Below are 27,417 nucleotides of genomic sequence, written 5' to 3'. Positions count from 1 at the left end.
ACATCAGGCTCCCTTTATAGTGCCTGAGCTCGGATCTCGGCCTGGGATCTCTCGAAGGATCTTTGATAATGGGGCCCACTCAGCCCACACGAAGGATCACCGTGCTTTTTCGAAACACGCTTGTTTCCTAAATCTGAAATGCCCGAACAGGGAAACGTGTAATTAATTTGTTTCTCACGAGCGGTCAAGAGTTTTCAATAGTAATGCGAGGTAATTTCGAACCGAACATGTGAAAATGGGGTTCACGGGCATGATACGAGTTCATGTGAAGAAATTCACGCCTTTCGAGGTGCTCCTGGGGCATCTTTTCAACAAGAACCTTCCACTAATAGACTAGACGAGCACCGCGTGAAGGATCACTTCTGTGGAGTACCAGCACAGACGCTGACAGGCATGACGCTGCAAAATCTAGGCAACTTCCAGCTGCACGGGTCAGGACGGTATAGCTGCTGTTGGCGCTAGATCACCAGGAGATAATCAGGAGCGCCGGCAATTTGTGGAGTCGAATCATAGGTGATACTCTCGAGTTGAGAATACGGGGTAATGACATTAACGTCAGAGCACACGGCACACGCACGAGGATATAGGCAGATAAAAGGTAGCGGAGCGAGTGTTTCTGACAATCTTGCTAACGCCAATGCTCAATTACACAATTTGTTTAGCTGGGCTATCCGGGAAACACACAATCTCATATCGCATCATTCAAGTCTGTTGGCCGGCTCTCAACTCGCCCCAGTTGCCAGCTGCTGCCTATTGCAACTTGCCTTACAGGCCATCGTCGAATCGATAGGGAGCCGACCATCGCTACGCCTCTTAGTCAACAAGGTCACAGTTCTGGTTAGACAACTCACAGTGTCGTGGGGCTTGGATGAGTCGACAAATCGAAGATCTGTGCCAAGCCGGATCCGGTTCTCGGGGTCCTTGTTGATCGTGGATGCATGTATCTAACAGTATTAATATCTTGAAGGCTGTGACTGGAGACGACGTACCATGTGAGGCTTGTGAAAGACAACATCGCCGGCTTCGTACTCCGTTAATAGCCACTTGCCATTGCCATTATCTTTGCTGAACTGGATGGGCCCGTAACCGAGCCACCCGGTACTCATCATGTTCGCGTTGAAGGCGTCGTTTCGTTCCTTTTCTGACATGCCACATTCTTTGGCTTTTCTGTTGAACTCATCCTCGAGCTGCTGACCAAGACCATCACCTAGTTATACGCCTTAGTACTATGAACACGCATTCCAGTGGATCAACTCACTGTCTTCGAGATAGATCAGACCACCGCCTTGGAGGCGGATATCCCCAATTGGGATCCAGGCGGTCACCGAAGTTGGTTCACCATATCGGAGAAAGCTCTGGTCGTAGTGCACACCGATGGCGTCGTTGTGAGGGGTGTTATTTCTCAGAAGAGACCTCTTTAGTAAAAGGGTATCTTCACCCCAGCCCCTGAGCTTGGCGACAAAGTCTCGTAGGTCTGGATGGCTGGAAAACTCGAGGTACCAAGGCTCGGTGTGTGCCTTTTCGGCGAGATCGGCGAACGAGCCTGGGCCTGTCTGCCCTTCTAAGCAAGGTCCGGCACCGATGCTGGGAAAGTCGATGCCCTTGTTTTCGGCGTTGTAGATGCCGTCCACGGGTTTAGAGCCAGGCTGCAAGACGCCCGACGGACTCAGGAACTTGAAGTAAGCTTCACGACAGTTGAGGACGTCAGATCGGGGTAAAATGCCCTTCATGAAGAGATATCCGTCTTTTTCATAGCGGGCTTGAAGAACGTCAATCGGCTCGGAGGGGTAAGAGGATCTCAATGGCCCAATCATGTCCGGCTTGAGAAGGCCATCGTTGACGAGGTAGCCATCCTTGAAGGCGTGTTGAGTGGGCTGAATAGTAGCAACCTCGGCCATTTTTTGACTAATTGGTGAGCTAGAATCTGTCAAGAACAGAGATTAGGAGACTGTTATCTCCTGCTCGCTTCCTCATTTATAATACACAGCGTGCCACAGGATCATCATCTCACATCTCCACGTCGAGGTGGGCTCGGAATGGCCTTCCGATACGCCACTCCCGCAAAGGGGAAATAAATCCCGGCTTGATAGAGGACCTCAACACAAATAAAGTAAAGTTCCGCCGGAAAGTTACTACAGCCGCTTCCAAGCTAATGCGAACCGGCTGCGGGGTGGCTTGTTGCGGGGAAAGAGACCATGATGAGTTGAGTTTGGGTAAGACAGCATTGTCAGTTGACCCGGGGGTTATTGCTGATTTGGTATAAAGATGGAATTTCTTGCCTAGATAGTTGCCTTGCTTGGAGGAGCAAATATGCAATAGTTTATGGCCTCAGTGACTGCTCATTGTGGTGTTACGCAGTACTCAGGACTATCTTTTGCCAAGAGGCTGTTTTACGTCATATCAGCAACTCAATCAGACTTCTTGGGTATCTTGTAGACACGGATAGCGCAAATTGCACTTAAGGAAGCATCGGCTACATTGCTACTCTATCGAATCGAAATGATCTCGTCTTTCGCTACAACTCCAGTTGGCCATTCATCCCGACCTCTCATCAACCCATGCACATAACAACTCTCAAGAAACTCATACCCATCTCCTTTGGGTCGAAGCACAACAGGTGAAGAAAACCCATGCAGCATCGCAACTACATCACAAACCTCCAGTGTACTCGGTCCAACGCCTATTAGCCCGCGACTCGTGGTGAAGAAGGCTCGGTGATGTAGGGCGAGGCGCATGACCATTGCGAATCTCACAAATGCTTGCTCACCAGGTAATCGATCTTTGAATGTCGATGTTGGTATGACTTCGTCGTCTGGCAAAGTTGGAAGCACAAGTCCGGGTTCGTCGAGGTACTTTTCAAGAAGCACAAAATCGCTGGTCTCTTCGCCTCTGTACTCTTGCATGGGATATTGGCGACCCATCATCAACGTCGACGATATCACTGCTGACTCTTCATCTGCCGAGTACATCTGGTGAGGCAAGATAGCATTGCGTATGCGCCTAGCCTGGGTTTCATCGATCTCAGTGCTCTCGAAAACCTGACTGAGGATATCTTGACGGAAAAGAGATCGCAGGTTCTTGAAAAAGGCTGCCAGCGCCGTTGCATCCTTAACCACATCTTTGCTAGGTGCATCGAACCGGTAACATATATCGTCGATGATCTCCCCTCGACACTTGAGAAAAGTAACGTCGAGAGGATCGATTAGCTCGGGTTTCTTATTGGAATCAAACTCCCCGTTAGGGCTCATCCTGTTGACACCCATGTCTATATCCTCATGCCGAAGATGCCATCTGGGAACCCAAGACGGGATCTGTGAGGTGTCTGCGTCTTCGTTCAACCTGGGCCGGACGAATCTGAGCACATCGAGCGTTTGCGTTTCGATGATGGCGTATTTAGTCGCTGAGGCGAGGATGTCACTGAGGGAGCGCCGGTAATCTGCCTTGAACAGAGCTTGGAAGGAGTCATTGGTTTTCTCGTTTCTCCTTAACAGGCCAAGGACTGAGAACACGGCGTCTTTCGGGTCCGTGGAGAACTTTGTCCGCAGAAAGGCGAGCAAGGCGACTAGGGTTCTCGAATCCACGGGAAGCTCGTTATTTGTTTCCGGGGAGAAATAGCTCCAGAGCAGATGGAGGTCTCGGATCATCAAGAATTCTTCTTGAGTGTGAGACCATGCACGGTGTCGATACAGGCTGTGACCTGCTTCGAGCATGGCGGATAGAGGCCTTGTTTCTGTGCCACAGTAGACTGTTGACTCTGGTGCCAGAACTGCCTCTTGGAAGACCTGTGGTGGATCATTAGTTTGAATCATCAACAGTCTTATTGATCAAAACTCACCCATTTCCTCTGGAACCATGGCCGACGCAGAAGCTTGAACAGGTCTTGCTGCGTGTCCTTGAGATAGAAGACGGGTTCCCCCCTCTTTCCTTTGAGTCTTTGCTCGAAGGACGCATTGAAGACTGAACGGGTGAAGCTTGTGGATGAAAGCATGGACAACATCTCAACCATGGGATCCTTGGACTCCCGATCAGCCTCTCTCGCGGCAGTGTACACCTTGTCCACTGTATCGAAAGCCGTCTTGGCTGTGTTGTCAGTGTCTAGGCCCAACCAGATCAAGCAATGTGTGCACTGCGAGTAGACGGCGCCCATGAGGGATACCTGCTCTCCACGCTCAGCGATATCTTGCTGGTTGATGCAGAGGGCATCTATCCATATTCTTCGGGGAGCATCCGGGAGGCGGAAACGACGGATGACTTCTGATGCGCTGGCAGGGATCTTGACTGCGATTCCGTCAAGTTCGCATGGCTCGCAAGGGGTTGGATCGCCCCAGCAGTAAGAGATTGCTTCATAGCTTGGAGGATTTTCGGGTTTGGATCCCTGGTCAAGTGAGAGGCGAGCAACCTCGAGTTGGCATTTTAATGGATCTTGAGGTTGGCCGGGTTGGACTATCAAGATCCTGATATCTCCGGCTGCGCTTTGAATACGCTGATAAGGGCTTGCCATAGTGAATGGTTGATGTTTTGGATCAACTAGTTAGTGATGGAGCGTTGCTATGAGGAGAAGATTTTGGCTGAACTAAAAACAGGAAGGAAGAGGAATGCATTTGACTCTATCGCAAAAGAAATGGGAGTTGATATGGACACCTTGCCGTACAAATGGGCCCTCAGCCGTTGCCGGAGATCCGGGGTAGCCAATACCAGCCATGGAAAGTATCTAAGAGTGCCTTGTGGCTGTCTGAGACCAATGATTGATGATGGGTTGAAAATGAACCAGGGTGGGAAATCAGGCTGGATTGACAGAAACATGAAGCAGTGGGATGGGTGTGTTTTCTTATTCTCCTCTAAGAGTAATAGTAAAATTCATCAAACACTGGAAATTATTCACCATTTTATGATAGTTTTTATCCTGATCTTTTAGAGACTCCATAACTACCTATCATAACCCTAGAGAAGAGTTAGACGTGCTTTGCTCCCAAGTGCGCCAGTCCAACAGGCCTCAATCACGGCAAGCCGTCCGCCTACCCTAGGGGCACTCAGCCATCACACTGCTCGAGGCTTTACCAAGAGTCTGCGAGACTGTAAGTCCAATAATGATCGTCTTTCGGGATACCGACAAAGTCATACCGAGCTGCATACAACCGTTCCAATCATTCTTCGGCCAATTTAGCCGCCGCATGCAACCCCTCAGCGGGCTGCAGGCCTCAATTGAGGATCATCATGGCCACCTGGGTTTAAAAGAGCCTCACGGTGAATCGGACCGGGCATCAGTTTTCTACCCCAGAGGACACATTCACTACCTTGCCAGATCATCACCAAAATGTCCGACGTGCAAGCTCATCCAAAATCTCTACCTGACTGGAACAACATCAAGGCCATCCATCGCAACACCCTCCCTCCTCGAAGCAACTTTTATCTCTACAATACCGAGTCCGATGCCTTGACCCGTGATGTCACCAAAGCCAAGGCGTTGTCCCTGTCCGGAACTTGGAAGTTCAACCTCTCCAAGTCTCCCTTTGAAGGGCCAGACAAGTTTCACGACCGCGACTTTGATGCCTCTGGATTCAGCGACATCAAGGTCCCTGGGATGTGGCAGCTTCAAGGCTTTGGGAAGGGGCCGCACTACACCAACGTTGACTATCCGTTCCCAGTAGATCCGCCCAACGTGCCATTTGCGGATAATGAGTGTGGGCGGTACATTACCACCTTCAAGGTCGACGATAGCTTCAAAAATCATCAGCTGCGTCTGCGTTTCGAGGGAGTGGACTCCTCATTCTCCCTATGGATCAACGGCACCTATGTCGGCTATTCTCAAGGCTCCAGGAACCCGAGCGAGTTTGATGTCACGAAGCTAGTCGACTTTGAGGGGGAAAACACTCTCGCGGTGGAAGTCTACCAGTGGTGCGATGGGAGCTACCTCGAGGATCAGGATCAGTGGTGGCTCAGCGGCATCTTCAGGGATGTTTACCTGCATGCCTTCCCTAAGACCCACCTCAATGACTTCCAGGTCGCTACTGAACTTGATGATAAGTTTGAAGATGCTACCCTAAGAGTTCACGTCGAGTTGAGTGGCTCTTCGGCTGTTGCGCTCAAGCTGCTTGATCACGAAGGCGGGGAGGTTGTGCGAGACACGAAGGGTATTTCGGGCAAAGACACCTTTGAGCTGCAAGTCAAGAGTCCAAAGAAATGGACTGCAGAGACCCCGTACCTCTACACACTCGTCCTCAACATAGGCGAAAAAAGCAGCGTGGCTCATCGCATTGGCTTTCGCACCGCGGGACTGATTAACGGGGTCTTCTGCGTCAACGGCAGACCCATCAAGATCCGAGGCGCAAACCGGCATGAGCATCACCCTGACCATGGAAGAGCCGTGCCATACGAGTTCATGAAGCAAGACCTCTTGATCATGAAGCGGCACAATCTCAACGCCATCAGAACCTGTCATCAGCCCAGCGACCCACGACTATACGACCTGGCTGACGAACTGGGCTTCTGGGTTCTCGACGAAGCAGATCTAGAATGCCATGGCTTCTGGTCAACAGGCGGCGATCCGGCGTCCTTCATCTCGGACAATCCAGTCTGGGAAGACCAGTATGTGGATAGAGCGAGGCAGATGGTCGCCCGCGACAAGAACCACGCCTGCGTCTTCATGTGGTCTCTCGGGAACGAAGCTTTTTACGGGCGGAATCACAAGGCCATGTACAAGTGTATCAAGGAAATGGACTCTACGCGATTGGTTCACTACGAGCAAGATTACGAGGCTGAGATGGTTGATCTCTATAGTCGCATGTATTCTAGCGTTGATGAGATTGTGGAGAAGTTTGCAAAAGCGGAGGAGTGGTCGAAGCCCCTCGTTCTGTGCGAGTTTATCCACGCAATGGGAAATGGACCGGGAAACATCAAGGAGTATGTCGAGACTTTTTACAAGTATCCGCGACTGATGGGAGGATGGGTGTGGGAGTGGGCGAACCACGTAAGTACATACCCTTCAAGGTGCCCCACGATGTTGCTAACCGGCGCAGGGACTGCGAACCAAGACAAAGGACGGAGAAGAGTACATGGCATACGGAGGTGACTTTGGCGACGAACCGAACGATTACAACTTCATCATGGATGGCGTCTTGTTCTCGAACCACACGCCTACGCCTGGCCTGATTGAGTATGCCAAGGCTGTTGAGCCTGTTCAAACGCTTTCGCTTGAGGGCAACAAGGTGATGATCGTCAATCGTTATGACTTTATCGGGCTGGAGAATCTCAAGGGTGCTTGGGAGATTGTCGCTGACGGCAAAACTGTACCTGGCAAAGAGATCGAGCTACCTAGCGGTATGTCCTCAATTTGCCCTTCCATCGAACACGGTCTAACAGTTGACAGGCATCAAGCCTCACACACAGGCAACCCTAACTTTAGACGGTTATGACGAGTCTCTTCTAAGTGACATCACAGGAGAAGCCTATCTTCATCTAAGCTTCGTCATAAAGGAGGGCACAAACTGGGCAAAGGCTGGTCACCAGGTCGCGTTTGGTCAACTCCAAATCTCCAAACCTGAGTCCATCGCTGCACTGCGATCCTTGGGCTCCGGAACACCAACTGTGGAGCAAGTATCTCCATCTCTACTTGTCGTTCGGTCATCGACTGGAGACTCGACATGGGACATCGATCTCGCTGCTGGCGCCCTCACAAGCTGGACGCGTTCTGGCGTTGAACTCCTCACGACCCCGATTACGATGGACTTTTACCGCGCCCTCACTGATAACGATCGCGGCGGCCACGGCAAAGAATGGCAAGAGCGCCGCCTACACCAAACGTCCCACCACGTACGACAAGTGAAATGGCACACGGCCTCAAACACCGTCCAAGTCCAGGTCACCGGCCGCATCGCGCCGCCCGTCCTAGCCTGGGCTGTTGACGTCGTCACCACGTACGACTTCCGCGGGGACACTCTCAGAGTCCATGTACACGGTAAACCGCACGGATTGCGACTGCCCGAAACGTTTGCGCGGATCGGCGTCACTGTTGGGTTGGACGGCGTATCCGATGTAAAGTGGTGGGGACGAGGACCGGGGGAGTCGTATGTGGATAAGAAGTTATCGCAGGGCTTTGGGAATTGGAGTGCGAGTGTGGATGATCTGTGGGTGGACTATGAGTTTCCTCAAGACGGAGGTAACCGAACGGATGTACGGTGGGTAGAGTTTGTCGGGAGTCAAGGACGTGTGTTGAGGGTAAGGTTTGGGGATGCTGAAGGTGCAAGTTTCTCGGCGATGCACTACACTACCAGAGATGTGGATGAGAGCACGCACCCGTATGAACTGCGGAAGAAGAAGAGGGAGGATACGATTGTGAGGTTGGATTGGAAGCATCACGGACTGGGAACAGCGTCTTGTGGACCGGCTACTCTGCCAGGGTATCAGCTACGAACAGACAAAGAGTTTGACTTTGAGATTCTCCTGGACTAGAAGTCTTGGCAGGTCCCAAGTGCGATATGAATGGGATGACCTGCAGGAGAGATGGGATTGGAGATGCAGCCTCATGGCCACAGAACATCTATCGCCAGAATCCTCGCAAAATACACGCTTTTCTCTCCATCCGACAGGGCTCACGTATAAGCCCAGGCCGCATAATTTTCCCCTGCCATCTGAATCTGCACACCATCAACCTTCAAGCATCCCTTCCCCTTGAACTCCCCCGTTGTCGCTTTGAGCACCGCCTCGTCTGTCATCGGAATGTTGAGAGAAGTCGGGCACGCCCACATGCCCCGGTTGCCATCCTCCGGTAGCCAGACCAGAACTGTGATGGGCATCTTGCAGTCCGAAATAATCTGCGACGCTTGGAAGCCGCCGACTTTGGAGCCTGGGGGTCGGAGGGCTGAGTGCGCGGATGGGTACGAGATGGTGCCGTCGGGGGCGACAAAGATGAACTGGCCGCCTGGGACTGCAGCCTATTTATTTATCAGTTTGTGGATGGTGTGATGGAGAGCTGGACTCACAGCGAGGGCAGTCATCCTCTCGTCAACCTGTGTCGAAGTGCCGGCAGGACATTCGGTGGTGTTGTCAAGGCCGCAAAAGGTTCCTGGCACAGAGGCGCCGATTATAAAAGCTTTGTCGCGTGCGTTGATGACTCGAGCGTGAATCTCTTCGATTGATGGGGCGAAGACAGACATGGTGTAGTAGGCGTTTACTACGACGAGCGCAGAAAGGAGGATGCCTGGGATGAGTGGCTTCATGTTGAACGTTGTTTGAAGCTGTCGGCGTCTGAGAATTCGAGTTGGCGATTGAAGATCACAGATATAAGAAAATGTTGAAGTAATGTGTCCAAGTTGATCAGCGTTGCAAAAGAAAGACAGTGGTGACGTTGGGTTGGACGGATGGGGAAGCCCGGTTAGGAAGTCGCGTCCCTTTTCTACCTGCCTCTATCCACACGTAGCATCCTCGTTACCCTCAACGGCATTCAGAGATATCCGGCTCGGAGGAAGACAGCCTCCAATCAAGGACATGGCCAAGTGTTGGAAGGAACGTGTCTAGCCCTCATGCATATAGACAACGTCTCCATCGTCTGGGCAGGTATTCAGTCAGACTTCTAGCTGTTCCTGTAGTGCACATATCAGCAAAGGAAGACCTCTTAATGAGGACGGCAGCATTTGTAGGCTTCCCTACTTCGACCTCAAACTTCAAATGTGAAGACTGGTAGCTTCATCGGTACCAAAAGCGTGTAACTTCGATGACGAGGATCCTGAACAGACCCTGAACACTTGTCCACCCAAGTATTCGTCATCTGGAACCTGAGAACCCCAGTTCTGAGATGCGAGAGGGCTCTACGTTAAGCCCCGAGCTCAAACTACGCGGCTGGGTGACGCTGTGATCATCTCCAGCACCACAGGCGACGTTCAGGGGGACACGGTGAAGCACGGCAACGTACGAGTAAAGGTACAAAAACGTCGCCTCGGCCCTCTCCGCATCATGGTCAACGAGTACGCCGTATCACAGTGACTTGGTCCCCAATTTTCGTCTGAACAGGGACCTAGGAATAGAGCCTCGCTTAGCCATTGTCTAGGCCCGACATCGCCCAGACACCGACGTAAAAGATGGTAACCAAGAAAATGTACTCGTATTATCATATCTATTGCTTCGATGCCTTCTTACCCTTTATCTTCCCAATCAAACCCGCCAACTTTGACTTGAGCGCTGGCCCCGTCGTCTCATTTGCCCCGACAAATCTCCTGATAAGAATATTATACAATCCTCCAAACGCCAGCGCAATAGCTGTTGATGTGAAGATAATCACGTTGTAGGGCATGCTGAAATCGGGGGTAGGCAGGTACAGTAGCAGACTCGTCGTGCGGATGTTCATCACCTTGGGTTCGAGCGTCGTAATGACGGCTGCTGCTACGTCGAAGCCGCGGTTTGCGTCGGGGGGATATTCGGTGTAGCGGAGGATGGACTTTTCAAAGTCGTATGTCAAGAAGACGGTACAGTGTGGGGGGATGCGCATCAGGAGCTCGAGTTGAGTACCGCGGGCGCGATCCAGGGCTGGGCGATAGTAGATCTCCTTGATGATGTCCGTAGAGTTCTCAGCAGGAGAGTCTGCAATGCGGGCGGACAGAGTGTGCAGGTAAATACGCATGAACCAGGGGAGTGACTCCATGTACACAAACTCGACATCAGTGTCGCTAGGGTTGCTAAGAATGGCCTGGACACCACCGTGTTCCTGACCATGGCCGTTGAAGCTGCGCTCAGCGTAGAGAAGAGGAGTTTCAGGCTTGTTAAGGAGCTTGTCCTTATCCTGGGACTCGGGTCCCACTAGCATAAGTTCAAATTCATCGTTGGAGTCAAGGTGGTAGCATCGCGATGAGCCATCTGGAGCCTTGATCTCTCGCGCGCCTTGTGTGGCATAGAGATCTCGAGTTTCGGGGATCTGAACGCAGATGGGAGGGACATCGGGATCCGTAAGAGGGCATGTTCCCTTCATGGGTCGGCCAAAGACTTGGGAGATGCTCCAATCCTGACCATCCAGGTTGTCGGCGGGGAAGCATGTAAACTCGGCATGGTATGGCTTGGAGGTATCGCAGATGAGTTGGTCGCCGGGAGGAGGTCTCGGGATGGGGTTATCTAAGCTTGGTTAGACACGTTGGTCAAATGGGCCAAAAGAACGTACTCTGAGGCCTCTTGGATCGGTTGACGTCCAGGACCATGTCGATAGTCTCCTCCATCTCCAACACACAATCGCCATCTGCCTTGCACTTGGGTCGCACATCGATAGCCATGCTCTGGAAAGACGCATCAAACAGCTTGTGACCATCCAAAAGACTAGCAACACCAGCCTTGCCCTTGCAAGGGAGCAGCTTCAAGAAAGGTGTCAGGTTCTCCGTGCAGACAACTTCATGCGGCAAAACACCGTGAAGAAGCCTCGTGTTGGCGAGCGAAGAGTTGGAGTGATCTCCATCGGGTTGGAACGACATGACCGGTCGGATCGTCCTCGTCGAATCGATAAAGTTAAGACTGGCGCAGAACAAACCCGACAAGGCATTCGTCAACGTCAACCACTTCTCATCCGCCTCCTCATCCGTCTCAGCATCCAACCACGCCCAAAGCTCAACACCAGTGCCGCCCTCGCGCGTACCATCCCAGGGCCTCGCGCCCCAGCGCTGTGCATCCCACCGGCCTAATGTGAATCGGAGGTGCAGCTCCCTGGTGCCCGCATACTGTAGGATCTGGCCCAGCGAGCGCGGGAAGAGTCGAAAGTTGTGCGCCTCAAAGTCGGCGATCGAGGTGTTGGCGCGGAAGTTGAAGCTCGCCAGCAGCTGGGATAGGGGCAGCGGCCGGAGGGTCAATTGCTCGTGGTAGTCGGATGCGGCGGCGAGGGCGAGGCCATTGGTGACGGCGAGGAGGAGATACGCCAGAAAGTGGCGCATTTTGAAGGTTTATATATCGTAATAGGGCTGAAGATTGTGAGATCCAACTGGATTTCACATCTCACCCTGCCCGTTTTTTAAAAGATCGACTTGGAGTTGGTCTTCGTATCTTGAAGCTCCAGCTGTCCCATCTCCAAGTCGCGACGTGGACAATGACGGCTGATAAGGTAAGCGGTGAGATGTGGCAGAAACATTCGGCGCGCGCTTCCTCCACATGCCGTCGCATCTTTGGATCTTCAAGGCCCCGCCATCATCACAGCTACCAATCTTTACAAGCAAACCCTTTACGACCCCTGCGCAATAGTACACCATGGCCGCCGAGCAGAGGAAGCTGCTGGAGCAGCTTATGGGCGCATCCTCGACGTCGCGCGCCGCCCAGCTGTCCATGAACGATCCCAAAGTCTGCCGCTCCTACATCGCCGGGACATGTCCACATGACCTCTTTACAAACACAAAGCAAGACATTGGGCCGTGTCCCAAGGTTCATAGCGAAGGACTCAAGGCTGAATATGAGGGTCTATCAGACAGGGAGCGACAGAAGTACGGCTTCGAGTACGATTATATGCGCGACCTGCAAAAGTACATTGATGAGTGTAACCGACGCATCGATGCTGCGCAGAGGAGGTTGGAAAAGACACCAGATGAAATTCGCCAGACCAACGTTTTGGTACGCTCTCTAGACCGTTGTATAGAAGAGGCATGCTAACAGTTCCCAGCTTAAGAGCATCTCGGACCTTACAGCCACCATAAACAACGGCCTCCTCGAAGTCGAAATCCTCGGCTCCATGTCCGAAGTCTCACGCGCCCAAGACGAGCTCTTCCGCGTGCGCCAGGCCTCCCAGTCCAAGCTCGACCGCGAAAAGGAGCTCAAGGCGCTCTCAGACACGTCCGGACCCTCGGGCCACCAGAAGCTCCAGGTCTGCGACGTGTGCGGCGCGTACCTCAGTAGGCTCGACAACGACCGTCGCCTCGCCGACCACTTTTACGGCAAGATGCATCTGGGTTATGCGCAAATGCGCAAGACTTATGATGCTTTTCCTAAGGAGATGAAGGGGAGGTCGAGGCCGCAGATGGATGATGATGGGCCTGGTATGGGAGGTCCGAGAGGACCTAGGGGGTCGGGAGGTTACAGAAGCGGTCGCGGAGGTAGAGGCTACCGCGGCGGATGGTAATCTGGCTCGAAGCCGTCTTGTACATGTATATCTCGGGTTGTTGGCGTTTGGGCGCTGTGTGAACAAAATTGGACGGACCACAGACTTTGTTGAAATAAATACCCTTCTAGACGAGGTAGAGCTTGGAGACAACATGAGGATTCTTCAATCTGGCGTTGACTCGATACTTGTACTATCTATGCCGCTGCTGCCCAGTGATATTTCCAACTCGTGCTTTTTGCTGTGAAGCTGCTTCGCATTCTTGCGGCCCATCATTACTCCAGCGATCCAAACTATACTTCCAATACTATCATGACTTGTTGTTCAGCTCGTCAAACTCCTCCATCTCATCACCCCACTTTCCTCCAGGGCTCAATGGTTCCAATGGTGGTGGTGGTGCCGCCGCCGCTGCTGCGAATGCAGGCTTATTGCTCGCTGGTGCAGGGGCAGAAGTCTTCTTACCTTCGCCGGGAAGAGCTGGGAAGTCCTCGGCAGCTGGAACGGATTGCTTCACAGGCGCGGGAGCCCTAGGCGCATGCCCATCTTCATGACCACCTCGTCCACCTCTTCCTCCCCTACCGCCGCGACCACGACCTCGGCCTCGTCCTCCTCGATGTCGATCGTCCAAGAATCGGTCCACATCGTGCTCTTCACCATCCCTCGACGCGTAGCGACTACCTCCCAGGCCAACCTTCCTAGATCCTCGAATACCACCGTTTGCGCCCCTGAATCCCCGTCGAGCTTCCTCCTCTTCCAGGGCCTCCTTGCCCTCGTCCCAACCGCCCTCCTTCATACCCATAGCCTTGAGTTTCCTTTCTCGGTTCTTAGCACGCTCATCCTCCATCTTGCGCCTATCCTCCTCGCCTTGTCGTCGTCGCTCAGCTTCCGCAGCCCGTCGCTTCCTAGCCTCCTCCATTCCACGAGCATAAGATGCTGCGTGATCCTTCTCGTCCTGTTCGGCCTTTTCAAACTTGCGCGCCTTTTCGGCAGACACCAGCTTCATCCTCTCCATCTTGGCAGCCAACTCCGCCTCCGTCAGCTTTTGCCGCGGGTTAGCACCCGACTGGAGTCGTGTGGTGGCATTGGCTGCTGTATTCTGTGGTCCCTTCTCCCTCGGAGCAGTAGGAGCATTTGGCGGCGCATTCGAGGTCTGTGGGGGAGCCTGTCGCGCGGGCTTGGGAGCTGGGGCGGGCTTGTCGGCGTATCGCGATGAGGCGAGACCGGCGGGCTTTGCGGGGGGCGCTGAGCTTGCGGGTGGCGGCGCTGGAGGCTGCTCTTGGACTGCGATGGGTTCTTGGATCGGCGCTACTGGCGTGGGCTCTGGCTTGGGTGCGGAAGCTTGTTCTGCGACGACGGGTTCGCTCTCAACGGGCTCGAAGTCATCGTAGAAGAGATCGTCGTCGGTGCGACCGCCAAACTGGTCATCCATGGCGAGGAGCTGTGAGGTCGCAAGCAAGCGCAATTAGGGTAAGGATATATAAGAGAAAGCTCAATTGTGAGAGCAGTAAGACTCAAGGTCTCTTTAACCAAAAAAGCAACTGTGAGACCAATAGGTAGACAAGCAAAGGTTGGGAAGGCGATGGATGAGCTTGGATACACCGATACCCCGCCACCGTTATTGACCGGTTCGGTGGGGGAAAGGCCGCTGCGAGCCAGGGATTGGGAGCGGGTAATTATCGGAAAGAATCATCGGTGATTTGGTGCCCGATCGGGCCGATCCTCGGTGAGCCTCGGTGAGTGTCTAACCATCGCCAGCTCAAGCTCAGCTTCATTTCATCCATCGTTAGTCGCCAAGGCTCTTCTAACATCTCTCCCACTTCTAGCGGCATCGCAACATCATCGCGCATGACCAGTCAACCTCGCAAGAACCGCCGCCTTCAACTGCTCTTCCGTCCTCGTCAACCTCGCCCGGTACCGCCGACAAACCGCCTCCACGTTCCCTCTCTTGCTGTAATCATCCATCACACAGACAATCGCCCTTCCCGACTTGACTGCCAACCCAAGTTCCAGCAGACTGATAGGCGCCGCAGTTGCCCCGTGGAAGAAAAGGACGACAATGTCGGCCGCCTCCTGCATGTCCAACTCCCACCAGATCTGCTCCTCCCAACGTTTATCCGAAAAGTCTTCCTTCCACGTAGAATCCCAGTCATCGCGCTTTGGGTTGAAGATTGTGACTGCGTGCTCACTCAAAGCCTGGGTGAGCGTCTCGCGCCAGTCAGGTTCGCCTGTAGCGCTTGTCGTGCCTGCGAGAAAGATGGATGTGTTTTTCTGGTCATCTGCTGTGGGCCTCGTCGGGGCCATGAGGACTCGAGCCTGTGATGTCATTTTTCGCTATTTCTCCGTTTCGGATCGAGTGAATGTCTTTGTGATGAATGATTGTGAAGTGTCAGAAGTGAGCATGAGCTGAGATCCCCGCGTTTGAGGCAGGCTGAAAGCCACAATGTGATTGGCCGCTGAGTTAATAATGAAGAGAGTCGAGTGCACTGCATTTTCTGTTGCCATTTTCTTGATACGCATGATGTATTCAAACGGTGTTTTCCAATTTTTACCGTACTTAAGCTGGGATATGTCCGTTCTTGTGGTCAAGCAGGTTTCAACAATCGGAACAATAGATGCATGCTCGATTGTCTCTATTCACCTGCTCACCTCGACTTCATATCACTGTTACCTCACATTCACTGCAGCATCTATACAAAGATGGATTGTTCACTCCTATTCTCCGTAAACGGCAGTCCGTGCAAGAGACAATACGAGCCAATACATTTCTCTGGCAACTCAATACTTTCTATTGATCGCACATTGTCAAATCCATCTGTTCAAAAAGGAGAATTTCTCAACACCAGCATCTCCCACATCTATAAATTCCCGCTTCTTTTTCTGCTTCATGATCCTTCTCAACTTTACACATGGTCTCTCCATCAACAAGCTTCCAAGTGATCTTCCTCTTGAAGCTTACTCGAAGCCATCCTTCAACCATCCACACATCCCAACACAACCACCACCACCACATCGCGACGCCCACCATGGAACGACGTGACAACATCATCACGCCATGGCAGGAAAGGGCAATGCAGAAGGGGCGGGCCCCCCTGCCAGAGGCGCCTGGCGCGCGGCCTTGGGTGACACACCCGGAGACACTTGTTGCGGCCCCTGCCGCTTACTTCGGGCTGGCTCCCGACACTGTAAGCCCCTCGCTTTGTTCTTTTCAATCATTGATTCGGTGCTAACATCCTTCTTTCAGGGTTCTTCCAGTGGTGCTCGCTGGGATGTCACCGACATCGCCAAGCTCCTAGCCCTTGAACAGAAGGGTGAGAAGTGGGAGGAGATCGCCGTGAGTACTCTCGTCTCGTGAACACCATCGCAAAAACTTTGACCTAACGTCTCCTCTTTAGTCCAATATGAACCGATCGATCACCGCGGTGGTGTCCGCCTGCGCCCTGTGGCTGGATCGGCTCAACCAGCACGTCCTCGACGAGGAGGACAAGAAGAGCGAGGAGACTTGGGTGGAAGCCCACCGCCGCTGGACGGCGGTGTGGCAGTGAAGGGGACATAGGAAATCCTCCACATGATGGATTTTGATCTACAAGAAACACCATACATCGAATTGGCTGAATGCCATCAACTCGCTTGGGTCTTGGGCCGCGTTGCAGCTCCTCTGCGGACGTCGGGTTTTCAAGCATCACCATTCAGCCGGTTTACATGTTCAGAGGGTCCAGGGATATCTCGTCGTGTTGAAAGGCATCGACTTTGCTTCTAAGGACGGCAACGAAAGCGCGCTGTTGTTCGTCGAATGTGACGATACGTAAACCGTCTCTGTTGTGGCATTTGTGAGAGAGCACCAATCGATGAAAAGCCTCCTGGGGGGGCACAATATTGGGGTCCTCATTCATGATGGTGATCCAGATTTGTTGCAGGGAGGATGGTGGCCTGTCTTGCCTCGTTGCATCTTTCACATACGAGTGCCATAGCCGTCGCCTTGCTACCCGGTGGCTGGAGGACCGGCGATCCTAGTTAATCAAGTCGTTAATCCTCCCCCATAGAATCTTTTGATCGCGTCTGTTGACATTATCATTTTAACCTTGCCCTATCTACCTTCTTACTTGGTTTACTATATATCTTCGACTAGACCCAGTGCTGCCAACCAGGGTCACTACTTTCGGCAGTACTACTTCAACTTCGTTGCAATTAACAGTGACTGCGATCATAGGCATTGGGATGAATCCCTCGTACTTGAAATCTGGGTTGTGTGGTTGAGCGTGAGAAATAGCGCCCAGTCGTCACAGTTTGGGACTTGTTGTGCTCTGGAGCGCAATGCCAGAAATACATCACCCGTAGCCAATGCCATGAGCAATGAATCTGAACTTCTCGGCCTGTTTGTGCGGTTTGCGAGCCTCGTCGCTTTGTTCTCTCGGTATGTCCTATCAAAGTGAGCGACACAGGGTTTGTAATTAGCCATTCCGTTTCAGATTGTTGCAATCTAGATCGCCAAATGTATTTTATCGTCTTTGGATTGGAAAGAAATCCGCGCAAGCGTATCTGCCATCTTAATGATGAAGCCTTCCTTGGAACCTCCAGCCTTCCTTATGATGACCCCGAGTCGCTGATGGATCATGGATGTCCCCTTCGGCAAAGGAATCATTCCTTCAAGGCCAATTATAAGTACATGTCTCACATCTATGCATGTTTGGCCTACCTATGCATAAGAACCAAATATCCTCTGCTTGAGATATGTTACTCTTGGTTGAGAGGACGGCCATAGGAAGGCGTGGAAGGATGAGTATCATAATTCATGATTGGAAAAATTGTGAAAAATTTGATCTGTTAGTACTTGGCTGGAATGCCGCGTTGCTAAATCCCATCTGACTGAGTGGCGGCCCACACCGCAACTATCACGTCCCCTCCCTCAGCTGAACTTGGCATCTCCAACCCCAACCTCGCATCTTCAACCTTGCTCGTTCTCCCGGACACAATGCTCATCCCACGGAAGGAAGCCATGTCTGAGCATAAAACACACAAGCGAATCATATTCTACCATCAAACCCAGTACAGAGACGACAGATACATCTCCATCCTCCCCGCTCTCAATCCCGCAGCCGGCGTCACACACGTCATCGTCGCGGCGATTCATCTCAACGCGCCCGACAACATCACTCTCAACGATGATCTGTACAACTCATCCAAGTTCATCTCGCTCTGGGATGAGGTCCGCCAGCTTCAAGCCGCCGGCATCAAGGTCCTCGGCATGCTCGGCGGCGCAGCGCAGGGATCGTACACCAAGCTTGATGGGTCGCTCGAGGGCTTTCACAGATGGTACCAGCCGCTTCGCGAGATGATCAAGTGGGCAGGCTTCGATGGCTTGGACCTCGATATCGAAGAGGCAATGTCGCTTGGCGGAGTTGTTCGACTGATTGACCATTTGAAGACGGATTTTGGGCAATCTTTCCTCGTGACACTTGCGCCTGTCGCGCCGGCGCTACTTAATAGGCAAAACCTGGGTGGATTCAATATTGAGGAGCTTGAGAAGGGATTAGGGTCGCGCATAGCGTGGTACAACACGCAGTTTTACTGCGGGTGGGGCGACATGAGCAAGCCTCACGATTACGATGCTATTATCGCGCGAGGCTGGCTACAAGAAAAGGTCGTCATAGGTCTCGTGACGAACCCGGCTAACTGCTCGGGTTACGTGAGCGATGCAAAATTGAAGTCGTGTCTGAAAGAGTTGGTGAATAGATATCCAAGGATCGGAGGTGTGATGGGATGGGAATATTGGAACGCGGTGACGGAGGAGAGCCCGGATGTAGGGACGCCGTGGAAGTGGGCCGAGATGATCAATGACATCTTGAATCCAAAGTCCAAGGGAGAGTGAGATGGCCTACAGTATGGCGGTCATGTATCGGGAACGGCCATCGATGTATCGATGACGACAAGAAGGTTTCACCTGATTGGGCCACCTTGAAACCTAGAAAGACCTCCGACCACCCTATATCTTTTCCTAGTCTCTTGGATAAAGCATCAGTCCTCTTTTCTCAATTATCTATTCGAAGTTGTCTACCGAGCGGCGAACTCTCAACAAGATGGCGTCTGACGAATATCACATGAAGAATCACCAACACGCCTTCGAATCAGACAACGACAAAGGATGGGAAACCCAACCTCCTTATCAAAAGCCGGATGTGGCCACCAAAGAGCGTGCTTCATTTGAACGGAAAGTTCATGGCTCCTGTCACTGCGGCAAGGTGCAATACTGGCTGAACAAGGATAAGCCGCTGGCATCCAAGTATTGTCACTGTACTGACTGCAAGAAGATCCACGGTAGCTCATAAGCCCTCTGTTCCAAGATCTTGGCTGATTATTGCCAGGCGCTCCGTTTCAGTGGGCTGCTATCTTGAAGAAGACGGATTTATCTTTCGAGCATGGTGTTCAAGGCCTACGCTTCTACAAGACGGCGACAAAGAAATCCGAGCATGTCCTTCCGTGCAAGGTTGGCTGCGATGAGTGCGGGAGCTGGATCATGGACGAAGGGAGAAACATGGTGCTCCTGTTTCCGACTCTGCTGAGCTTGGACACGCCCGAGTTGCGAGAGAACTTTCAGAACCAGTGAGGATAGATTTCACTCTTTGATGATAAAGCTGACGCTGTTTAGATGCCACATCTTTTATCCGCAAAGAGTTGTGGATATTCCGGATGGGAAGCCCAAGTGGACCGGGTTGGACGAAAAGAGTGAGTTGATGGATGAGTCCTGATGAGAGGTGTAACAAGTGCAGCCGGATGCAAATTAGAACACAGGATGATTCAAATAAATCTGAATCAGGCGAATATTCAATATTACAGGGTCGTGTTCAAAGGGTTTGGGCTATTAGTGGCTCTAGGGTGTGTCACCATTACAGCACGGGCTCCGGTTCACAACGCTTATAAGGAGACATTAAGAACTCGCGATGAGGGCGGGTGGTTTAGTGGAATAATACTTCAATTGTCTTGAAATAACAATTACGGAAGTGGTCCAGGGTTCGAGTCCCTGTCTGCCCATGATTCGACAGTGAAATTCCACCGTCGTCGCTGTCCCTTTTTGCGCTCACAGCCTCGGGGATAGCTCACGAACTCTAATGCAGAACCCTATTTTATCTCCATATTATACATCCTTGCCGCATTCATGGCGAGCAATCGATTTCCCAGGTTAATAATGACTCCTGGATCAACTCGATTTCAGAGTGTCAGGCTTGTTTGGATGGGATCTGCGCATATGCAAGCTGTAGGTAGCAGAGTAAGCTTACACAGTCATGATTGGCTACGTCCAACTTGGGCTATACCAGTGAGTGCCTAGCACACGTGACGCTTGCGGGATTATCGTATTCCTTGTCGTATTATCGCCTTGACAATAGACACTTCTGGACATATAGGAATTTGGTTCTCCGATGACGCAGTCAAACAACGAGCTATGCAGCACTTGTGCCGCTGTTGATTTTCAAAAGCTGATCTACGCACCTACGGCGACACCCGGTCCAGATCCCTCACTTAACACACCCCTAGGGACTCTCAAAGGCATCATTTCTCGATCAGAAAAATGCCCGGTATGCAGTCTCATCGTCGATTCGCTGAGAGAGCGTCACAAGAGAACACCCCGGAAGCACTTTGCGGATGTCTTTTATAGACGCAAGCCCCTCCCTGAGAAAGGTGAGGAAGAGGCAGACCCGGAGGTTGAAGAATATGGCATGCGTGTCACTTGGGGTGGCGAGGACATCAAGTGCTCTATTGGGCCTCAGTTTTTCTGCGAGGTTCGAGAAGATGTCGCGAATTTGAGACTCGCTGAAAGGAAAGATGACTTGTTTGTTCATCGGTTGCTGCTCATGTTGGAGCCGAATCCTTATGCTTCTCTTTCTTTCATGGCGAGCGACTGTGTTCGGTTCCACGCCATTTGGTCAAAGGAAGATTCTAGTGACAGCCCTGGAGAATTCGACTTGAAGGGCCGACTCGTCTCACCGCAGGGGTCTGGCCGGCAGGTTGGCGAGCATTTGGACATGTCTCTTGTCAAGGGCTGGCTCGACAAGTGTGAGAAGGAGCATAGAGACAAGTGTTGCAACCCGGCCTGGCTTGTTGGGAGCGATGATACCTGGCTTGAGCCATTCAGAGCTATCGATGTAAAGGAGCGTCGGATTGTGAATCTGCCTGCTCAAAGCCGCTACATCGCTCTCAGTTACGTTTGGGGAGCCAGCAGCCAGACGCCGGAACAACAGGCCCGAAGACGACTGACGAATGAGAACTTTTCTCGGCTTTCTCAGGTCGACGGCCTTGATGGGGTGTCTCTTCCTAAAACAGTGGAGGACGCCATAGAGCTCACCTCCAAGATGGGAGAGCGATATCTTTGGGTTGACGCTCTGTGCATCATCCAGGATGATATTCAGGATCTGAGTCATCAGACGTCGCGGATGGACCTAGTCTACTCGCGTGCCCTCTTTACAATCATTGCTGCTTGTGGAGAAGATTCAGAATCCGGACTGTCCGGACTTCCAGGGCGAGAACGCGACATCTTCAAACGCTCAGTCCGTTTATCGCCAGAAGGATTCCATCTTGCACCCACCGCTGGCTTGTTCGTTAATGCCCCTCTCGAGAGATCTACTTGGAACACTCGCGGGTGGACGTTTCAAGAGCGCATCTTATCTAGACGCGTCATGGTGTTTACCCCGTTTCAGGTCTTTTGGATCTGCGAAGATGCCATGTGGGATGAGGAGGTGATACTCGAACTTCCAAAGCCTCGAGTACGAGTTTTTTCCTTGGCTTTTGGATGCAACGACGAGTGGGATGATGGAGATCCCAAGTTCTCCAGAGAGGCCCTGTCCACGTACATTTTGCAGTTTAGTATCCGCGAGTTCACTTTCTCTGCCGACGTATTGCCTGCCTTTTTGGGCGTCGTACGTCGCTATGAGCACTTGAATAACGAAACGATGCACTGGGGTCTCCCAACGGAGCTTTTTGATCAAGCTCTTACATGGCAGGCTGGGACGTCGCGTCGAGAGGAGATGCATCGAGTCGTGTGTGGTGATGGAGAGGCTCGAGAGGTGCCGTACCCCAGCTGGTCATGGCTTGGCTGGACGGGGCTCATCAGCCCAATTCTGCACAATCATGAGCTCTGGGGAAAGACGAGCATGGGAGAGACGGGTGCGGAGCTGCTCTTTTACCGGCTGTTGAGTGATGGTGAAGTTCGACTGGTTGAGGGGCTGAGGCAGGCTGGTGATTCTGGTTTGAAGTGGAAGGGAGAGAGTGTGGTCAACGGGCCGATTGCGATTGACGACTTGATTGTCTCAAAAATGGAGAGCATTGGCATCTCCGAGGCAGAAAGACAGACTTCGCTCGCGAATGACACCGGACGTCTTGTTTTCTGGACAAGCCATGCCATGGCGAATGCCAAAGTTGGGGAACAGAAGCTCCTGCTACACGTACAGGATCAAGTACTCGAGCTGAATGCATCTTTCAGCCAGAGCTTTAAAGATGTTTCCCGCTACGAGGATGATGGATTAAGTTTGAAACCAGCTGAGGAGACACAGAGCGTGGATTTGATCTTTATATCTCGACAATATGAGATTGCTGATGCAAAGGAAACGGGAAAGCTGAATGTGTTGCTTGTGGAGCAAAGCGCGCCTGGTTCTGGCATTTGGAGTCGGGTTGGGGTAGCTGTCATTAAGGAGGCAGATTGGATTCGTTTAGAGCCGAAGTGGGAGATGGTGATTCTGGGATAGAGCCTCGAGAATTTGACTCTGAGCACACGCCATCGCCGTTGCTGTGGATTCTGGTGGCAGGTCTCGAAGAGAGGGAATCAGCTACAAGAACAAACAATGCAGTTATCAATTCATGACGGCATCAAAACCTGATGCCGCATGACACTGTATTATAGACACGCCATAGTTAAGGCACTTGGATTGGTATACCTAGTGGACGGGGTCTGAATCGCCAAATCTCAGCACCACGTCACTAACGCTGTGTCAGGGAGGCCGACCACTCTCACATGCTGTCTTTGTCGAAGTCATTGTTGTGTGGGGTTCGGCGGTTAATCGTGCCATTTAATATACTCATCTGTCACGGCCTCCAGGGATGAAACAAGAGGGCGAGGCTCCGAATCTACACAATCACCACAAGCCTTAAGATTCACTCATCATGGATCAAGACGATGCCAAGACGGAGGCTTCAACAAATGCTGCCTCCATCTTGACACCTCCATCAACCATCATCGCCGCCGATGACCCCCGCTAGAGCCGCAGCTACCAGGTCCCTGGCCTGGCAACACGTACATGATCATCGAAAAGGGCACCGACCGGGCCATCACGCTCACGAGCACCGGCCTCTACCTCCAAGATATTGAAAAAGACCCCAACGCCAACAACCACTGGCTATGCGTCGATAGCCACAACTACATTGGATTTTTCAACACAAAGGTCAGGGTGTACATGGGCCACGACGGTGGCAACGGCATGCTTGCATCTGCTGGGGTTCTGAATGACTGGGAGTTGATGGTGCCGCGACATCACCCTGATGGTGGCTATCAACTATTGATGCCGTACTGGTCTAGCGCGATGATGATGGTCACGGCTGAGGAGGATGGGGGGAGTGTCCTGAGGACCAAGCATGGAACGACCCTGTGGCAATTTGTACAAGTCTAGCCATTCTCTAACTCTCACACTTGAGACGGAGGCATTTAGGCAAACTAAAAGCTATGGGAAACCCAAGCTGGGCTCACATCGGACGTACCATGTGACCACGGGGCTGCTTACCCAGAGAATCAGGGTGTGAGGCGTCAGGCCTCCCATAGCTTTCCAGGATTGAGACTTTTGCATACAATGGTATGGTACTTGAATTGGTGTAGATGAAGTTCTGAACAGTATAGCTCCATGAAATGTGCCTGAGTCTCTTGTTTACGTCACTTGACACTTGACTCCTTTCTCGCCGTTGCCGTAACGCCCGGGGGTTAATCACATAAAACTTGAAAATGAAGGATATCTAAACAAAGAATTATGCCAAAAGATGGTAAAAGCTCGCACAGAAATCTCGCTCGGCTCTTTGAACATGGATCTTGCCCTTTCGCTAAGGGGGCTATCGTTTGCTGTGCTCACTGTTGATCCTCTTTGAGGCCATCGGCCAGCAATAGATGGTACGCGTGCCAGCCTGATAATTCGCTGGTAAACGACCAAAATGACGGCCATAATCGCGTCGCTGCACTTTTCGCACCGGATCTGGCGCCTCACTTCTTTTCATTTGCCCATCGCTTCGATGTGCTGTACCCCGTGTTACACAACTGCGAGGCTACTTCCTATCATCGATGGCATCTGAGAAAGAGGCCATCAACCACAATAACAAAATACACACGTACCAATACCTTCCGGAGCGGAAACCCAATGCCGCAAAACACAGTAGGTTAGGGCAGCGAGGCTTCACAGCTGCCCAACAACCTTGCAGCCTAATGGTCCTTGGGCACCGGCCTGGGCATCGACCAACAGAACGTGAAACGGGGACTCTGATGAGTGCTACCACCATGTAGACCCGTCCAAATGCCTGGTCTAGCGACTCTTTCCACGGTCTCTCTTGCAAGGTGCGTGGCCATGGTAATCCATCTGAGTTTATCTAAGAGGCCTAGGCAGTGCGATCACATCGACGAGGACCAGCTAGGACTGGATTTTTCAAGGCTTGCACTACGCGGATAGTGCTTTAAGAACAAACTCTGTTCAGGAAGCATAATCGTATGTAGTTTGTAGTCTATGTATATTAAGCTACCCGGGTCTTCATCAAGACCCGTCTCGGCTCGAGAGGAATGCGACAAAGCTCGCTGGCTGAGATGTCATACAACGGTGCCTGTCCTTCCCACCTCGAGCGCATAAATGTACCACTTGACTGTGATTCATTAACGTATGTTGAGCCCATGCTAAGTAAACCTCTCTCCCTCCTCTCCTCGGCCGTGAGGGTCTCGCCAGCAGTAGCGAAGGGGAAGGTATGGAACTCTTTCAGATGTGTTAGTTCAGGCAGACTTATTATGTGGAGAGGCCCGGTCACCTCCGATGCTCGTCACGAGTTGAAATACGCAAATTGGTCGAATCTTCCGCGCAAGGGCATTTGAATCGAGAACGTATGGAATACCGGCCTTTTCCCAATCAGCTCAAGGGGTTCACAATACAATCTTCAAGGCTCAACATACCTGGCCATCGTCATCCGAAATGTCTCTATAGAATTCAACTGAACCGCCAAATAAATGGCTCTCCAGCCAGCGTCCAGACTCACCCCAGCTGGGTCCGGCATAGTTCAAATACGACAGGGTTGGCGGTGTGTATGACTGTGTAGTGTCCTGTCCTTGAGCAAGGTATCCGACAAAGAGGTGGGTAAGCTCATGAGCAGTGGCTATAGCAAACATAAAGAGAAATGTCCTAAAGCGAGCGGCCATTTTTCTGCCGTGACGGCTTGACTCGTTGGCCTCTCGGGCAGCCGACGCCATCTGGGAGACTCGCTAGGGGATGAATCAGTATGGGGGGCCATCAGTGTGAATACATTCGCAACTGGACTGTGAACTACATACAGAGCGATTGTAATAGATCCCGCCAGCTCTCTTAGGATTATACTGGGAGAAGCTGTGATTCTGGCATGGGATGCGCCTCGCTTCAGCAATCACGTCAGGGCCACCCAGGCTGTCCAAGATGACACGAGGGAAGTTTCCCCGAATGGCGCTGAGGAACTCGTCCACATATTCAGCCATTTGATCCTGGTCCCCATGGAATCGAAAGCCGTTACCTCCGAGGAGCCATGCTTGAACAAGCGCCGTTCCAAGGCTCGTCATGGTTTGACGACCGGCAACCTTTTCAAGAATGGAGATACCAGCATGGATAGCAAACGCCAGCTACCGAGGATCAGCAAGTGTTGGGATATGTCAGGGATATTGGGTTTGCCAAGCTTACCGCGGTAAACTCCTCCGTATTCTCCTGCAGGGGCTCGCATTGCGGGCCTGCAAGAGTGATACCGAAACGTTGAATCCCATATACTGTGAAGTCCCGTGGCATAAGGTTATTCATTGTAGGAAACGCGAAAGGGGACGTGCAGCGAGAGTTCACAGGAGGGAGACGTTTGGTTTGGAATCAAAGGAATTCTAGAAAGTTAAGTAGGCATAGAATTCCCTCGAGCCCAACGCTGGCCTCAATAATCCGAATTCCCGTTGAATTCTGAGGTATGGAGTAGAGATATCCAGGACCAACCACGAGCACCGCTTCACTTTGCTAAAAATACCATGCACTCAGGTTAAAACCTGGTGACTTGAGTATGGCAGAGACATAATTCCACAGGCTTGTGCGACGAATTAATGTCGTCGTCTAGTAATCATAGGACTTCGAGGCCTTACCTAACATCACGTGTGTTTCAAAATACAAGGTACTGCACTGCAGCCGATGATGTGACCAGGACAAGCGAATGTAAACGGCCTGTACAGCATCTTGGCACCCCGTAATAGAGAGGCACCTCTTTTTATTGCGTATATTCTAATAGTCCTATTCGGTTAGCGGTAGTAGGTCATGTACACGTAGGCGTTTTATCCATGGTTGATTTGGGCCGCCATGTAATCAACAGGCCTCGGGGGCCTCAATTGTCTGCCCAGTGGTTTCCGTTAGAGAAATTGATTTTAGAACACGTGGACCTGTCATTATAATACTCGCCGCCGTAGAAGCTTCTAGCAAGAACTGTGAGTCAGAGACTGGCCAACTGCTCCCAATGTCATCTGGTCATACACATCATCGAGGTCAGCGAAGTGAAATGAAGGTATCGCCGGAAATAGAGTACCTGGTGTTTCAGCCAATCAAAACACGTCTTCTTTTGAACCACCAGGTGTCACGGCAGTTTCGGGCTCTTAGGCCTGATGGCCCACAGTGACCAGTCAATGTTTATAAAACAGTTGCCACATCCAGTTTTGCGACGAACTGAACAGGACGTTTAAAACCACGAGATAACTCTCTCTGAACTGCTAGTTAGCTGTTTGCAACTGCGAAAGGCTCCTTGAACAACAGCGTTTGACTCTTGGACCTCTGCTGTGTCTGTAAGTCCTTAGAAGGGCGGGCAGATGTGGAGGTTTTGATCGAGCCCCTCATTTTCTCGCCGATCCAAACTCTAGTGGGCTGATCTGCGTCATCTCTCAGCTCAACCATCATTCCTCTTTCCTTTTTATTGGTTCACTGATTGGATGCTGCATTACGCTATTTCAACCACCATTTTCTCGGCTCAATTGGCTAATCTGGGTGTTTTGCACGACAGTTTTCTCTCTCTCTCTCTCTCTCTTTCTCCCTCCCTGGACCTCTCTGGTAGCCCTTGAAATGGCTTTTGGCGAATCAGTCGAATCATTCAGTGTTGAGTTT

The 27,417-nt window shown here is 51.8% G+C and overlaps 11 protein-coding genes and 1 non-coding gene across 12 annotated transcripts; 6 read left to right on the top strand and 6 right to left on the bottom strand.

Annotated features, from left to right (window-relative positions):
- Positions 1-765: 765 nt before the first annotated feature.
- Positions 766-4,501, bottom strand: LRP88_13055 (uncharacterized protein; the record flags this gene model as incomplete). Its single annotated transcript, XM_083249437.1, has 6 exons — positions 766-804; positions 852-920; positions 990-1,207; positions 1,259-1,924; positions 2,768-3,782; positions 3,836-4,501. The coding sequence occupies 6 exons, from the start codon at positions 4,499-4,501 to the stop codon at positions 766-768; spliced, it is 2,673 nt and encodes an 890-aa protein (XP_083093771.1).
- An 813-nt stretch (positions 4,502-5,314) lies between these two features.
- LRP88_13054 (uncharacterized protein) lies at positions 5,315-8,448 on the top strand (the record flags this gene model as incomplete). The annotated part of the gene is made up of 3 exons (XM_083249436.1): positions 5,315-6,967; positions 7,017-7,317; positions 7,367-8,448. The coding sequence occupies 3 exons, from the start codon at positions 5,315-5,317 to the stop codon at positions 8,446-8,448; spliced, it is 3,036 nt and encodes a 1,011-aa protein (XP_083093770.1).
- Positions 8,449-8,588: 140 nt separating this feature from the next.
- LRP88_13053 (uncharacterized protein) lies at positions 8,589-9,215 on the bottom strand (the record flags this gene model as incomplete). The annotated part of the gene is made up of 2 exons (XM_083249435.1): positions 8,589-8,923; positions 8,975-9,215. 2 exons carry the CDS (start codon positions 9,213-9,215, stop codon positions 8,589-8,591), a joined length of 576 nt encoding a protein of 191 aa, XP_083093769.1.
- An 893-nt stretch (positions 9,216-10,108) lies between these two features.
- LRP88_13052 (GPI-anchor transamidase subunit GPI16) lies at positions 10,109-11,900 on the bottom strand (the record flags this gene model as incomplete). The annotated part of the gene is made up of 2 exons (XM_083249434.1): positions 10,109-11,097; positions 11,210-11,900. 2 exons carry the CDS (start codon positions 11,898-11,900, stop codon positions 10,109-10,111), a joined length of 1,680 nt encoding a protein of 559 aa, XP_083093768.1.
- Positions 11,901-12,210: 310 nt separating this feature from the next.
- Positions 12,211-13,072, top strand: LRP88_13051 (LUC7 domain-containing protein; the record flags this gene model as incomplete). The annotated part of the gene is made up of 3 exons (XM_083249433.1): positions 12,211-12,479; positions 12,535-12,571; positions 12,623-13,072. The coding sequence occupies 3 exons, from the start codon at positions 12,211-12,213 to the stop codon at positions 13,070-13,072; spliced, it is 756 nt and encodes a 251-aa protein (XP_083093767.1).
- Positions 13,073-13,361: 289 nt separating this feature from the next.
- Positions 13,362-14,480, bottom strand: LRP88_13050 (uncharacterized protein; the record flags this gene model as incomplete). Its single annotated transcript, XM_083249432.1, has 1 exon — positions 13,362-14,480. One exon carries the CDS (start codon positions 14,478-14,480, stop codon positions 13,362-13,364), a length of 1,119 nt encoding a protein of 372 aa, XP_083093766.1.
- Positions 14,481-14,887: 407 nt separating this feature from the next.
- On the bottom strand, positions 14,888-15,352 carry LRP88_13049 (nucleoside 2-deoxyribosyltransferase domain-containing protein; the record flags this gene model as incomplete). The annotated part of the gene is made up of 1 exon (XM_083249431.1): positions 14,888-15,352. The coding sequence occupies one exon, from the start codon at positions 15,350-15,352 to the stop codon at positions 14,888-14,890; it is 465 nt and encodes a 154-aa protein (XP_083093765.1).
- A 722-nt stretch (positions 15,353-16,074) lies between these two features.
- Positions 16,075-16,593, top strand: LRP88_13048 (uncharacterized protein; the record flags this gene model as incomplete). The annotated part of the gene is made up of 3 exons (XM_083249430.1): positions 16,075-16,233; positions 16,293-16,382; positions 16,444-16,593. The coding sequence occupies 3 exons, from the start codon at positions 16,075-16,077 to the stop codon at positions 16,591-16,593; spliced, it is 399 nt and encodes a 132-aa protein (XP_083093764.1).
- A 1,427-nt stretch (positions 16,594-18,020) lies between these two features.
- LRP88_13047 (glycoside hydrolase superfamily) lies at positions 18,021-18,917 on the top strand (the record flags this gene model as incomplete). The annotated part of the gene is made up of 1 exon (XM_083249429.1): positions 18,021-18,917. The coding sequence occupies one exon, from the start codon at positions 18,021-18,023 to the stop codon at positions 18,915-18,917; it is 897 nt and encodes a 298-aa protein (XP_083093763.1).
- A 1,073-nt stretch (positions 18,918-19,990) lies between these two features.
- LRP88_13046 lies at positions 19,991-20,077 on the top strand. Its single transcript has one exon. It is a non-coding gene; the product is annotated as a tRNA-OTHER (tRNA).
- Positions 20,078-20,463: 386 nt separating this feature from the next.
- On the top strand, positions 20,464-23,700 carry LRP88_13045 (HET domain-containing protein; the record flags this gene model as incomplete). The annotated part of the gene is made up of 2 exons (XM_083249428.1): positions 20,464-22,564; positions 23,309-23,700. The coding sequence occupies 2 exons, from the start codon at positions 20,464-20,466 to the stop codon at positions 23,698-23,700; spliced, it is 2,493 nt and encodes an 830-aa protein (XP_083093762.1).
- A 1,256-nt stretch (positions 23,701-24,956) lies between these two features.
- LRP88_13044 (uncharacterized protein) lies at positions 24,957-26,091 on the bottom strand (the record flags this gene model as incomplete). The annotated part of the gene is made up of 5 exons (XM_083249427.1): positions 24,957-25,030; positions 25,085-25,172; positions 25,227-25,532; positions 25,602-25,919; positions 25,978-26,091. The coding sequence occupies 5 exons, from the start codon at positions 26,089-26,091 to the stop codon at positions 24,957-24,959; spliced, it is 900 nt and encodes a 299-aa protein (XP_083093761.1).
- Positions 26,092-27,417: the final 1,326 nt, after the last annotated feature.

This window comes from Fusarium phalaenopsidis, assembly GCF_050370095.1.
Source record: "Fusarium phalaenopsidis strain FUZ10S chromosome Unknown contig_32332, whole genome shotgun sequence".
In the NCBI taxonomy this organism is placed as follows: Eukaryota; Fungi; Ascomycota; class Sordariomycetes; order Hypocreales; family Nectriaceae; genus Fusarium; species Fusarium phalaenopsidis.
The sequence above is the reverse complement of the archived record's forward strand: the minus strand, read 5'-3'. Positions and strand labels throughout refer to the sequence as shown.